Raw genomic sequence first — 14,579 nt, forward strand, 5'->3', positions numbered from 1 at the left:
CCTGAGGAAGAGGAGGAACTGAGAGAGCGTGTGTAATCCTGCCTCATCCTCCACATCTCACTCTGCATCCCTCAGGGCGTCTCCTGCACTGGTTATCATTTTTGTCCATTAAGTAATGTGCAGTGAATTTTCTCATTCACGTGCTTGTCCAGACTCTGCAGGAGACATTTAGCACCCATGGCAGTGAGTCCAATGGGTCTGCTCGCTGCTCTGTGATGAGCAACTCCTCTTTATCTTGCATGGGGCGCCTGCTGCCTTTTCCTTCTTGTACGAGTGATCATGGTTCACCTTCTCCTTGCCACTGGTGATTTTATTGTTGCACTCTGTGGAGCTACCACTTTGCAGCTGAGCTATGGTAATTGCTTTTTACATGCTCTTGGTTTGTGGCAAAGGGAGTTAACAGAGCTTGGCCCTGGGCTAAGCAGTAAATAGTCTCAATTAGTTTAATTTTGCTGTTGGCTAAGAGTGTGTAGTCAGATAGTCACCACAAGCCAGCTAAAATAGTATACCATGTTTCCAGAACCTGGAAAAATAGCGCATATTTATGAATATAAGTACACTTTGCAACCTCATATTCTCTCTCCTTATTTCCCCCATATCTCTGGTTTCCATTTATAAATAATATTTAATAGGGATTTTACCAGACCTAGCTGACTGTGGGGTTAAGCCTTGGACAAACAATGTGCTCAGGTTTTGTTCAGCATAAATGTAGTTGTTTTTCCTCTCGGTGAGGAGGACAACTGTAGTTTAAGTCATAACATATGTTGTCTTCATTGTTCTTGCATTAGTCATGTGAAAGGCATATCCTATCTACAGCTTCACACAATGAAGCATGACAGTTTGTTGGGTGCGTAGAGTATTTATTACTGCTGGGATCCCAGGCTATAGCTGTCCTTTGCATACATGCCTGCTCTCTCTGTATAATTTATATAGGTTGGCTTTGCCACTGGTTAGAAATTCCTGCCTCCATTTTTTTGGAAAGGAGTAGAGAGGTCAGGGGTCAAGGGTCATGTATGGTTTTCATCAGATGCTTGGGGGACTTTGGGTATTAAACAGAAATATGCTTATATTTACCATTAATTTCAAGCATCAGATTTTGCTCATTCTTTCCTTATTTTTTTTCTATTTTGGCCTAAATGTTTCTCTGTCAATGTTGTGTGGAAAACTTAGCCTCACACTGGACTACCCCATTGCTCCTCACAGGCTGCATACTTGGAATGTGGATGATGTTCTTCCCCTAAATTTCTTTATATCAATTATATTATATTATATATCTATATCTATATATCAATTACATTATGATATATATCAGTCTTAATGGCAGCATCAACTTGTTTTGACTCACATTACGTGCTACTAATCTAGCCCATGGGCTTCTTAAGGGGACAGCTAAGCAATAGGTCTTCTTTTTCCTTTAAAAATAACCTGGTCCCAGGAATAAGTCAACCAGGTGGCTGCCATTTGGGGGTAAAATGGACCTAAATGTCTTGCCTAAGGTGGCTGTTTGCCATGAAATCCAGCTCAGCATCCACCCCCATCAGGGAAGTTTTGCTGCAGTGGATATGCCAGCAGTTCACATCCCCCTTTTTTTTTATCGTTTCACTGAAATTTGACTGTACTGGAGTTTTCAGAGTTGAAGAGACAGTAATTGCTATGGCAAAGGCTGTCAGGAGGTCTTTAAAACATAAACACTGCATTTGTCTCCTCAGGAAAAGCATGTCAGAGTGCCAGTTTTTATAGTCCCACTTTAATGTTTTTAAATGTCACTTTCCCCACCAAAACCACAGAGTGACACCTCTGCGTGAGATACAAAGCAGGAAAGAAACCCCCATCTCATTCCTTCCACGCCAGTAGGATTGAGTAGAAGTTGGTTCTCGTTTGAAAACAGGCTGTTTAGAGACTTGGCAACTGCAGTTTCAAGGAACTTGTTCCTGATTTTTCAGATGTTTAGAGCTCCCCAGCAAGAGTCTGGTAACAATGAACTGATATGAATGAAATTTGGCTTTGTTTTGCTCCACGTCTTTTTATCCTGCCCTTGTTCACTTTGAGTTACTGATGTTCTATCTAATATATTTAGACTCCCTGAGCAAATTTAATCATTTCCAGCCTCCCCATCTCCTGATCTCAGATAGTCACTATGTATTTTCTCATATCTCAGTTCATTTACTTCTACATTTATGCAAGATCAGTATCTGTAGGTCTGTAGAAATGCTGGCTTTCTAAATGTAGGTCTCATTTTTTTTCCCCTTCAGTTTAAGGACTAAATCACCATTCTGGAAGAATGGCTTAAAGTTTCACAGTACCTCAGTAATGAAATTATTTAGCTATAAAAACTTTTTGGTGTTGTTTTGCCATTTTCTCTTTGCAACAAGGAGATGTGGGAAATGTGGATTTAGCTCCCTCATCTGCCTGAGTAGATCTGAACCCAGACGATAAACAGTCTTTCTAAAGTCATTAATTTCAGATTCTTGATTATCTCAGTTGCCATCAGCCAAGAGGAGCCAGTAACAGTCTAATTATGGATAAACCAGGCTTCTCTGTTATTATAAAAGCAAAGATAGAAGCAAATAACCAGGTTATGCAGCCCAACTCCTTCTTTGCCTCAACAGGGCCCTTCTTTCAATTACACCAACTGCAATGACATTGTCTAATTGAGTTTTAAATAGCCTAACTGCCCCAATGACTCGTTTTGGGTGGATATTCCAAAGAAGGAAGCATCTTATTCCCCTTTCTTGAGCTGGATGCAATCCAGGGAATGTTAGTATGCATTTGTTTTTCCTTTTCTTTCTCTGAAGGAACTGCCTTCTTCAGGAGCAATGTATAGGATCAGGTCTTAAATTGCCCAGGCCTTGAACTCCTAGCACACTGCACATCCAGAGATATGTTTCTGCAATTCACTGACATGATTCCAAGCCCTTCGGGCACTGGTAGAGCATAAATTATTAAAAGAAACTTAAAGATCTGCTTTTCTGCTCTCTGTAAAGATTGGCTCAGCTATCAGACTTAAAAAGGTCTTTTTAAGCCCTCTTCTCAGAGCTTGCCTGTTCTTTCATAAACTCTGCTGATCCTTGGGGCAGGTTTGTTTAACAGTTTCTGCTTTAAGTAAAAAGTAAGAGGAAGAGAGACAGATGCACATAGCTGCTTGAGGAGAGGAGGCTGCTCCATCCCACCTGTTTTACTGATGGCTCAGTAGAGAGGAAGGCAACTTCAAACTCTACATCTTTCTGCTTCTCTCTGTCTTTCTACATCTTTCAACTCTTTAGACAAGACATAATGGGGTACACAAACTGCAGACCTGTGTAGCATGCCAGCAACCATGCCGTGGCTGCTCAGTCCCACAGACTGGCCAAATCCATCCTCAGTCCTCAGCATATACCCTTCAGAGCCTTCCTGTAAATGCCATGTGCCTTCCTTTCTCTTCCTTGGCAGGTTTCATCCTTACACTCAACTGTTTTATCACAGAGATGTACTACAGTCATTACAGTAGGAACATAAGACACGGCAGAAATCTCATAGTCCAGAGTTGACATAAAATAGAAGAAAAAATAAAATAAAAGATGTAAGCAAACAAAACATCAGATTTGGAGAGAAGGCAAAGACTTCAGTGTTGACCTTGCACAGTCATTCCTATCATCCCCATTTCCTGTAACCCTTCACTAAAGAAAGGAAAGAGCCCACAGGGCCAACCAGTAGCTGTAAAATTATCAATTCCATAAAAGCTTCCCTTTGCTACAAGCCTCCTTTGCTCCTCTTGGTGGCAAATTATCCTGCACCCTTGTTAAATGCTTTTGCATCAAGTATGCTTCAATAAAACGTGAAATATGCTTCAATCACAAGAATATTCTCTGAGAAACTGTTATATCTTCACTCTGAGCTGTTAAGTGTTTTTGCACAGGAGTAGTTTGTCAGTAAGATGTGTGTTTTTTTGTTGTTGTTAGTGTTGTTCTTTTCTGAGAGTAATTTACGGATGCTTTTGCCCTGAGTCAAAACCCACCCTGAACAAGTTGCACAGGAAACACAGGTGGGGGGCAGGGAACCTATTTTCTAAAACTGTCCCGAGTGTTAAGCTTTTGTTTTGCCAAAGGTTGTGTGAGGTTTTGCATTGCCTGTCTGCTCGGATGAGAAACGTTGTGGTGTGAACTAACATGATCCTCAAGGAGAAATACACAAATGCATCTATTATCTATTTTTATTCTGCCACTGGCTTGCAGAATGACCTTGCGTAAATCACATCCCTGTACCTAATTTTCAATTATGTAAATCAGGGATAAAAATTATTCACCTCCTTAAGGTGTTTTGAGATGTACTGATGCGGAGCTAGATGCTATGATTTTAGCACCTCACAATTAATGTTCCTTTTCTAGCGATCTGACATGTCTATCAAAACTCCCACCCCTTTCTGGGTGACGTCTCACGTGGTGGGATTTAAGGCTGGACAGTCACCTAACCAGACAGGAGGTAAATGACATCAAAGGACACAAGGCCTATGAACTGCATTTGTAATGGTCATTACTTTAAGTTTCAGAACATCTGAAAAGTAAAAGAAAAAAATGGAATTAAGGGGCTGAGCAGTACTGGTCACTGGCGGTGAATAGCCAGGCAGCAGCAGTTCTGCACTGCCCCTTGAGCAGTCAGTGTCACAAGCAGGATTTTTCTTTTACTCATATGAGAACATAAACACCAGTAATGACAATGGTTATCCTTAATTGGGCATCAAATGCTTTCACAAAAAAAAAAAAAAAAAAAAAAAGGCATGTTGCAAATAGAGAGGGGATAGGGAGGAAAATCATTGAGTATGGCCACAGAGAAGGGAGAGATTTTCATTTGTATGGGCACGTGTACTCCAGCCTGGATGTGGTTCATCTCCCTGGTCTGCCAGCAGAGATTGGATTCCCCCAGATCTGATTTCGCTAGGAATTCACTATACAACGCACGGGCTTTCAGCATCACCTGGGAAAGAGGCAAGATGGTCCTGTGAAGACCTCGCAGACATACACAGAGGACCCCTGCCCAGCATCACTCAGTTGCCAGCTTGGGCTCTTTTGAAAAGGAAGATATATGGGACAACTAGCTGCTCTTTTGGATAGGGGCGCTTGGGAAGAGAATACATTTCCCTACATGACACTAAATTATACAACTGCCAGAGTCAAGCAAGCAAAGTGATTCTGTTTTCCCCAAAGCTCTTCTCCTCCTCTAATTACATTTGAAATGTTTTGCATGCTATTGAAAATGTCACTTCCAACTGTGGACCATTAAGGAGTCTACGTGGCACAGCCACGGGTTTTATTAGGGCAGGTTTGCTGCTGGAGATTTTGATGGCAGTGAAACAGGCCTGGAGGGAAATTCCTTTTGTTACAAACATTGAACACTTGTTACCATGATAGGGAATCACCCACAAAGGCACAGTGGTGGCCAAACTATTTTAAAAACCAAGACCTGCATAATCAAGCAGAAACTGCCCAGACTTTTGCTATTTCTTTCCCTCTGCCCAATAACAGATTAACAGAGACAAATGTGGTCATCCTGGTTTGCCCTGAAGTTGCTGCAGAAAAGCCCATGATATTCTCCGAGGCATTTTTGCCACTGATATGTGCCTGAGATTTTGTTTTCCTGGTACTGTTGGTAGAGGTGCCAAAGGGATACAAACAGAATTGCTTTGGCTCTTGTGCAAACACTGAAAGTTGAGCAATGGAGAGACTGTGACCTTTTGCACCAGCAGTGTCCTGGCACCCAGGCCAATAAGCCATCGCTGCAGAGATCCTCCAGCTTTGCCAGCAGTGGCCAAGGGGAGTCCTTGGCTATGCCCACAGCACTTTGCTGTCTCCTCTTCCTCACCCCCTGACTGATGCCTACACCGTAAACCAGCTTGTGCTGAGGATCTGCTGCCTCTGGGGTTACGTCCATACGGGGCATACTTCCCTTTCTCTGAGCCTATTGCTCTGCAAATTCCTCCCAGGAACAGAAAGTAGGAATAAAGTAATATCCTGAAACCAGGATTTCACAGCCTGAGAAGTGGTTCTGCAGACACAGAAACCTGTTCTCCTTCCACTGTTCTCCTTCCACTGTTGTGGCATGTTCTCCTTCCACTGTTGTGGCACACAGAGACAGGTCAGCCAAGCCTCACACTCAGACTCTGTGCATAACGGGACTTTGCATTTCTTTTCTAGATCAATATAAAAATAAATTAGATGTATTTTTTCCCAGTGTGAAAAAAAAAAAAAAAAACCTACTTTGTCTGGTAAAGCAGAATAATTTCTTCAGCCCCAAACAAATCCTTCCATTTTCACATCAGGTTTTAAATGAAGCTTAGTGCTGTAGCAATGAAGGTCTTGATGTGACATCCACTGCTGGCACCAGGGCAGATGGACAGGGCAGGGCAGGGGGACATGCTGCCCTGGGTGCTGGCAGTACAGAAGTTATCCAGGGTGAATTTTTTCTCTCAAGAAATGGAAAGCAACACAGGATACTTTTACAGCTTCCAGGTCTCCCAATTTAATTTAAACTGCTAATCATCAGGAAAGAAAAGAGGAAAAGACTGAAGACCAATTCTAACGAGAGGGAAGAGAAGCACTCTTTGTTTAAAGCAGGCAGGGGATGCTTTGAAGCAGGAACATCACTTTTTTAAGGGTGACCAGCCAGCTCCTTGACACAAGGTGTGCTTCAAGGAACATCCTGTTGTTTTTTGCTTTTCAGCATCAATCCCCTGACAGAGCCCAGAGCTTGCTTTTTAATATCCCAGAGCTGATAAATACATTTTTTTGCAGGGAACATCAGGAAAAGCTGCACTTTGTGCTTTCTTTGCCCTTAACTCCAACACATGCTGGAAAGCCAGCCCTGGCCCATCTCCTCCCATGGTAAAAGTGCAGGTGTTTGTTGCAGCTTTCCTGGTGAGCAGCTGCTGGGGCTGGGCTGGAGACGAGGGAGGAGGATGTGCAGGTCTCATTCAGCCATCTCCTGAAACCACTGCTTAGCACTGATCCCGCCGCTGTCAAGCTGTTCACTGCCAGCAACAGGACTAAGATCACCGGTTTATTCCGTCCTAGTCTGCAGTCATTGATGTCTCTCGCTGGAGAACCATGGGATGTTTTCTTCCTTTCATCCTGAACTGTTTTAACTAAAGTTTTGATGGAAGCAGAGCAGCCTCCCAAATATGCTGCAGAGATGTTCATTCAACTTAAATGGAAATGAGCCTGCCAAAAAGATTAACGGCTGACACCGCCAACGTGCTTGGAATAAATTTCCAGCCAGTCCCAAAGAGCAGGCTGGAGCACAGTGGGAGCCCCGGGGAACTTGATAAGCTCTGCCCAGCAGGCACTAAACTGATGAAGATCTGCAAGGGTACAATGTGCCAGCCCTCCCCCAAAAAACCCTTCACATCTCTGCTCTGCTGCTGAAGCCTGGATGGGGCCAGGCGTGTTTGCAAGGTGCACCTATCTCCCTTGGCACTGTCCTCCCTGTGCAATAGGCACATAGACACACTGGAGCAAGCCCAGTGAAGGGCCAGGAATACGACTGGAATTGGAAGAATGAAGGAACTGGGGCATCCAGTGTGTGAGAAGAGGTTGATGGAGCTGGGACTGCTCAGCCTAGAGAGGGCAAGGCCCAGGGGGATCTTACTGATGTGTATGAATACCTGATGGGGATGAGTAAAGAAGATGGAGCCAAACTTTTTGTTTTGTTTTGTTTTTTCCCCTTCCACACAGGTGATCAAACACATGTTACCCAGACAGGCTGTGGAGTCTCTGTCCTTGGAGAAAGTCAAAGCCTGGCTGGACACAGCCCTGAGCAACCCACCGTAGCTGGCCTTGCTCTGAGTAGGCGCTGGGACTAGGTGGTCTCCAGAGGTGCCTTCCAGCCTCAATGAGTCTGTTGTTCTGTGCCCCCTAAACTGGAATTTAAAAAGCAAATAGTGTCTTCAGTAGAGGTTTGTGCTTTCTATAGAGTCATTTCTTAGCTTGGAGAAGGTTCAGAAAGCTAAAGCACACAACAAGAATGCCTCTGAAGCTGGTAGGAAACAGCCAACAGACACTGTATGGCAGTTCACAGGGCAGGGTGACTTGTTGACATAGCTCAAAAAGATGCCATCATTATCTTTCAGGGCTAAAGGGCTAATTAAGATTAATATTTGCAAACTAGGGAAGCAGGCACATGGCATTAAGCACTTGGAAGAACAAGAGCTATTTTATACCTATGGGATGTAAGTAATAGCTCAGCAGAGATATCTTATCATGAACACAACCTCCCTTTGTCTGACAATAACAAGACTTATAAGTAGAACTGTCAGAACCTCCCATGCCCCCTGAATCAGCATGAGTTGCTTCTATTTCAACAAAGAAATCAGGAAAATGTTCCCAAATGCCCTGTTCTTGATTTTCAAGTTACTTTCCGCTGGGGAAAAAAATATATAAAAAAAAGGAAATAGAAAACTAAGAGGGAACTATGACTCTTCCAAAGGACTCAAGTCAAAAGTTAGGTGATCTCTTGGTCCATGCAGGAGCATCCATCACTTTGTGTTACATTCATGCCCAGCCACAGCATTAGTAAATTCACTCTGGTTGCTTGGCAAGAGCAGGATAGCATGGGTGATTTCCTTGCATGTGCTAGCTGACAGGGTCAAAGGAGCAAGTGATAATTTACCTTCTGACCTTCAAATACAGATATGGAGTGATGGGGGAGTAATGCAGGCCAGAGGGAAAGACATTAAACCCTACAGTTTTTGGCCATCTAGTACTTATATTTCTATTTAGGCTTTAAGGCTTCACACTTCCCTTAAAGTGGAAGGAAGAATCAGCAGCAGTTTCTGCAACACAAGCTACTCCATTTTTTCTCCAAACCCTTTGAATTTCAGGAGATTTCATGCTTCTGGCTCCAGCAAACAGTTATGTGGAGCCTTGATTTTGGGGGGGGGGGGGGGTTGTAAAGTTTTGTTGTCCCTAAACTGCATCAGGGCTTCATCCTGCCCTGACGGTGGTGCAGAGGCTGCTCCCCATTGCAGAGCTGCATCTCCTGCATCCTGCTGGGCAAGGACAAGAGATGGCCACTTGCACGGACACCTTGAAATCCAGCTTCTCTGGGACCACACTCCAATACATTTATATCTGATCACGAGCCAGAGAGTCCCTCAAAAGCATGGCCTTACTGTGGAAGGGGGATCAGATAATGGTCTTGAGCTGGTCCATGTTGGTTTGGTATCAGAGCAACATCACCTACACTGGTGACATTATCTGAAACAAGTACCAGGTATTTCCAGTGCCAACCAGGTGCTCCTGGCAATGAGTATCTCACCTCCTTACCCAAACAACGTGAAAATATCCTAACTATTTTTTTTGTTGTTGTTATTTTACTGCAAAGGAATAGCACCGGGTTGGCACTTGGAATACATCGATGTGACGGACTCCGCCACAGACAAGACGTTTCGCTTCCAGTGTGACCGCTGGCTGGCTAGAGGTGAAGACGATGGGCAGCTCATAAGGGAACTGGCTTGTGCCAATAATGACATCTTGGAACTGAAGGAGCGGACTGGTAAGTTTAGAGGTGACTTGTTTCAGGCATTTGCTGAGGGTCCTCAGAGGCCATAGGGCCACATCTCCTGGAGGATGCTCCGCTGGGGCTTCCCATGTATTAGCAACTTGTGTTCTGGGCTCTGAAGGTTGGATTAGTTAAGGTACACTTTAGTTCAAAAGTGCAATGCTGTGATCAGAGAGAAACAAATCAGGATTTATGAGGAAGAAAAGCATCTCATTCTGGGTTGAAACTTAAGAGGGGCCCATCTGCTGTAGTTCAATCCAGCAGTAAGCCGTAGGCATACATGGTTATGGTCTCATTAGAAACAATGGGCTTTAATCTTTGAGGTGGAAAATAAGTTCAGTCCTTAAAGCACTGCAAGTAACATTTCTCCAGCTTCCTCTTGAACATGTTTTGGGCTAGAGGCTCCCATATCTCAGCTGAAGATGACAGCTGAGCTTAACACCCCATAGACCTGGGTAATTCCCTGCTCTGGGTAATTCCACCAACTCCAAGGTAATCACACTGGTGTCTAATGTGGTGAATGAGTGAGAGAAAAAGAGCAATGTTATTTAACCGCATTGATAATTTGCTAAGCACACCTCAAAAACTCCTGCAACACAGTGCTCTTCTTTGGGAAAGTCCCGGAGAGTCAAGAATCACATTACTTCAATGTGATTCCACTCTGCCCCTGCAAAATGACAACCCCGTGACTGCCACCGTGAGTAATGACATGCCACCACAGCATCCGAGCACGTCCTGTGGGTGCCCGGATAACTTCACTGTCCCTGCGAGGCTGTTCTATGCTGTTAGGAACTGTGCCGCAGAAACTGAAGTATTTATGCTGTGTTAAAATAGTAGTTCTTCACACAGCAGGGAGATGGACACGGCTTGTTCAAGAGCAGATCCATCGACTCCTGCTAGCTGATCAAGCAGTACTCAGGTTTTCCACATGCTCTACCCCTGTATGAAATCCTAAGCGCAAAGATGTCACGAGTCCCACAGATCTCAGTGTGTTTCCATCCTTGTTTTGCAAATGCTTTCTCATGTGCTGCGATAAATATTAGGAAGAGAGTTTTCAGCCAAAATGACAGCCAACTGAAGAGATGTCTTTGACCATCTGCTCTTCCTTTGCTGCCTAACACGTGTGTTAATTATGCCTTAAAGCCTATGAAATTGTCACTGTAACAAGCGACAGAGAGGATGCGGAAACGAAGGAAAACATCTGGATCATCTTAGAAGGGAAACTGGGCCGCTCAAAAGAATTCCTTATGGAAAACTCCTCCAAGAAAAGGAGATTTGAGAGGTAGTGGGACTGGGTGATGGGCTAAAGGAATTCCTCACCATCCGTGTGTCTGCCACAAATGCCATGTCTCCTCCACATGGTCCACAGAGCTGCACTTGTGCCATGCTCTTTCTTAACCCCCTTCCAAAAATGCCGAGAGACTTCTCACCTGGAGTAAAAGGAAGATGTAAAATCAGTTTCTGATGGGCAGACAGAGAGCAGGTTTTAAAAATGATGAGAAAAGGCATTTGGTAAAAGACAATGTAGATGATGCATACCTCTGTGTGTGTATGTGTGTCCTTTTTCATCAGTACATACAAACAGGCTTCTGGTGAGCCTCTGGGGAGGCTGTGTATTTTTGAGCTGGGAGTAGCAGAAGGAAGCTGGAGGTGGTTTTAGTTCCTTTTACAGCATCTCACTGGCAGTGGGAATCAGAGGGAAAGTAAAAATAGTTGGAGGCTAAATGTTGTCAGAGCCACTCAGATCTGGCTTTCCAGCCAAATCTGGGGGTAAGGCTGAAAGATCACTGTCGTGTGAGGAAAGCCAAGTATCAGCTTCATGTGCGGACAGGCTGGAGGCACATCTATGTAACGTGGGGCAGGTTCCTTTTCCCATGTGGGGCCAAGGTCCTCCAGATGTGGGGTGGTTTTCTCTTTTGTTTAAGGGCACAGCACACCCTTAGGAGCCGAGAACATATTCAAAGCCAGAGCTGCCAATGATGTTCAGTTGCTCTGCAGAGAGGAAATTTGTTTTTTATAGCTCTGTGGAAGGTGAAACTACAGCTGATCTGGACTTTGGAATGAATGGCTGAGATTTCATGGGAAACATGAATGACTGGGGAGAGCTTCCTCCTGGCACTCAGCTGGTGGGGACTACAGTGGAGTTAGAGACACCATCCCTCAAAGCATTAGTGACAGTCCATCCTTGAAGGCAGGTTGGAATAAGGACCAAAGCCAAGGAGACAAACCTAACAGATATGTAGGGGGCATGATGGGGAGCCAGACAAGTGTTTGACAGAGACGTATTTTTTCTCTAAACTATTTTCAATCTGGATTCCTAAAGCAGGAAGGGTGGCTGAACTAGCAGATTTAAAACAGCGATGGTGGGTAGATGTGTAACAGATACCGTATCTGTCAAGAATGAATGAATAAGTGCTGGAGGGGAAATTAGTCATTCTTTAGCTTTATCTATAATGAGGCAAATTGATTTTGTATGTGGAACTGCTCAAGTTTATCCTAGAAAGTCCTAGTGGCAGTAATTTAGTGTCACCCCTAATCAGACAAAATAGTGAATTTAAATATGGAAATTAAACTTTGTGTTGAATGATTGTAGGTTAAATCAAATGACTTTAAATGAAGGCTTATCTTCTATCTTCCATAGCCATGTGCAAATTACTTAATGTCCATATGAGACGAGTCACTGCCAGCAATCAAGATATTAACTGACACTGCTCCCTGTTTCCTATAGGGGAGCAACAGACACATTTCAGTTTTCTTCAAAGAACCTTGGTGACATTGCAGCCATCTGCGTTGGTCACTGTCCAAAAGATGGAAAGAAGTCATCTGCGAAAGCTGATGTCTACTGGCATGTCCAGGAGATTATCGTAACAGAGATGGAGCTTTGCAACAAGTAAGTGTCTCCTGTCTGCAGGGAGCCGCTCCTGGAGGGCACGAGGACACTGAGCAGCTCTGCATGCATCCTCCCAAAGCGTCTCAGACTTAAGCAGTCGTGGAAATCCTTACGAAACCTTAACCCCTTTCTGAAAGCTAAGGGCAAGCTGTTTGAGGTGTCAGGTAAACAATATCCCCTCCTCTCTCGCTGTGCGATTTCTGAGTTGTCACCAAGGCCGTTTGCACATGCAAAGTTCCTGAACAAGGTAGCTGGGGTGAGTCTTACAGCTATGACAAACATCTCAGGTTGTAGGAAATACACACACTGACTGAAATTTAGGGGGTGCGAAGGATGCTCTGCACAGACTGGCTTTCAGGTAAGTCTTGTAAAAACAGCTCCTAGAAGAAAGTTGAGAGTAAGACAAAACCTCAGCCTCAGAGCAGTTTGGATGATCCGCCTGGGATGGTCCAAAAGCACATTGGGAAGGTAGAAGCAGCTTCCAAATCACAAATACTCAGCTACTCTGAGTCAAATATGACTGAAATCTTCCATGCTGGAAGAATGAACATCTCTGAAGGGCTCTGTACATGTCAGGGCCCACACGTCCCTGTCTGTGGAAGGGGCGATGTTCACGGCTCGTGGGGCAGATAGCGCAGGGAATATGGAGGAACTGGAGGAGACTGGCTGTTTGCAGAACAAACTCCTCTTCAGAGAAAATATCCACAACGTTAATAGATTTTTCTGCACTGTGATATTTCCACTGCTGCAAGGGAACTTAACTGTAAGAGGTTTGTTCCAGCAGAGACAATTGAGTGTTTAAAAAGAAATCCTTGAAGTGACTATTTTTTTTAGATACTAAGAATTTCTCTTAGCTAATTAATCAGGCAGCAGAAGAGCCACAATAACATTTGCTGAATGAAAACTCAGTCAATTATAACCTAAAACACTTTTCTCCTGGTGGGGAAAAACCTGGAACCCTCAGTGCCTGGCCATGCAGTCAGGTCTGCCCGTGAAACTCTCTGGGAACATGCTGAAACTGCTGAAAGAGGATGTTTTGAAGGGGACAAAGACTTTCTCACAAAGACCCATGCCTTTTAAAGTTGTTTTATATAAAAGAGAGCAGCCAGGAGATACCGGTAGCACTTGCAGCCCGCGAATTATCAACTGGAGCAGACCTCACTGTGAGAGCGAGCTCTCATGTCGGGTACTGCTGATCCCAAAAGTCCAAAAAAAAAAAAAAAAAAAGACTAAATTAAAAGAGTTATGAGATTGCTGTAGCAATAGTTTTGAATGATACTGTTTTTTGTTGTTGTTGTTGTTGTTGTTTTTCTTTTGGTACTTGATGTCAGTTTGCAAAATGTATGTATTTGGAAGGTTTTTCTTGCAAATCCCAGGGCTAGAGCAATTATCTTTTTCCTTCCTGCCCCTCTTGAAGACTGGCATGCTCCACCATAATCCAGACCATAATAATGCAGATCAGGAAATAAAACTGCAGCATCAGGCAGCCTCCCCCTCCATTTTCATGCAATTTTTCTGTCCCTGAGCCTAAAATTTTGCTCCCAGCAGAATATTTCATTTGCAAACCCTCTTTCCAGGGAATAGAGAGCTTTTCTTTGGCTGCAGAAAATGTCAAAAGACTTGAAAGTGCTTAAGAAGCACTACAGCTCGAATAGCAGCAACCCTTCCTCCAGGTGCTGGTTCTACTCACGCGCTGCAGTCCAGCCACGCTCCCCCCCCCCCCCCCCCCCCCAAGGAGGACCTGCTGCACTTTGGCACGGGGGGAGAGGGAGGAGGGGGAAAAACTCATTTGGAAATGATCCGCACCATTGGAAATGAAATACATCATTAGAAGCGCCGTGCTCCAGCCTCTGGCTGGCTGCCAGGTGTGCAGCAATTTGTGAGCGCGTTTTGTGCTCCCTGCACATCACCGGGGGCAGCACCGCAGAGCCGAGGGCTTTCAGCATCTGGTACCTACCACCTCCATGCTCCACGCTCTTCTGCCTGCTCAGGATGGGCTGGGTGGTGTAGAGGAGGAAAGGGGGGCTGCATAAACCTCCTCCTCCCATCTTCCCCAGTCCATTTTTTCCCGATTCCTAGCCCGATCCTCACTGCAGTGTGGGTGAGGGTTGCTGCTGAGCTCCCTCCACGTGCTGCTGCTGCAGGGATGAAACCTCTGAGA

At 44.5% G+C, this 14,579-nt stretch overlaps 1 protein-coding gene across 1 annotated transcript in view; it reads left to right on the forward strand.

Moving 5' to 3' along the window:
• The window catches only part of LOXHD1 (lipoxygenase homology PLAT domains 1), a 139,824-nt gene that overhangs the window by 124,449 nt on the left and 796 nt on the right, over positions 1 to 14,579 (forward strand). Inside the window, exons 39-41 of the mRNA XM_050716349.1 lie at positions 9,352 to 9,522; positions 10,672 to 10,810; positions 12,257 to 12,418. Coding sequence (XP_050572306.1) covers positions 9,352 to 9,522; positions 10,672 to 10,810; positions 12,257 to 12,418 — 472 coding nt within the window. The remainder of the gene's footprint in view (positions 1 to 9,351; positions 9,523 to 10,671; positions 10,811 to 12,256; positions 12,419 to 14,579) is intronic.

This window comes from Cygnus atratus, chromosome Z, assembly GCF_013377495.2.
Source record: "Cygnus atratus isolate AKBS03 ecotype Queensland, Australia chromosome Z, CAtr_DNAZoo_HiC_assembly, whole genome shotgun sequence".
Classification (NCBI taxonomy): domain Eukaryota; kingdom Metazoa; phylum Chordata; class Aves; order Anseriformes; family Anatidae; genus Cygnus; species Cygnus atratus.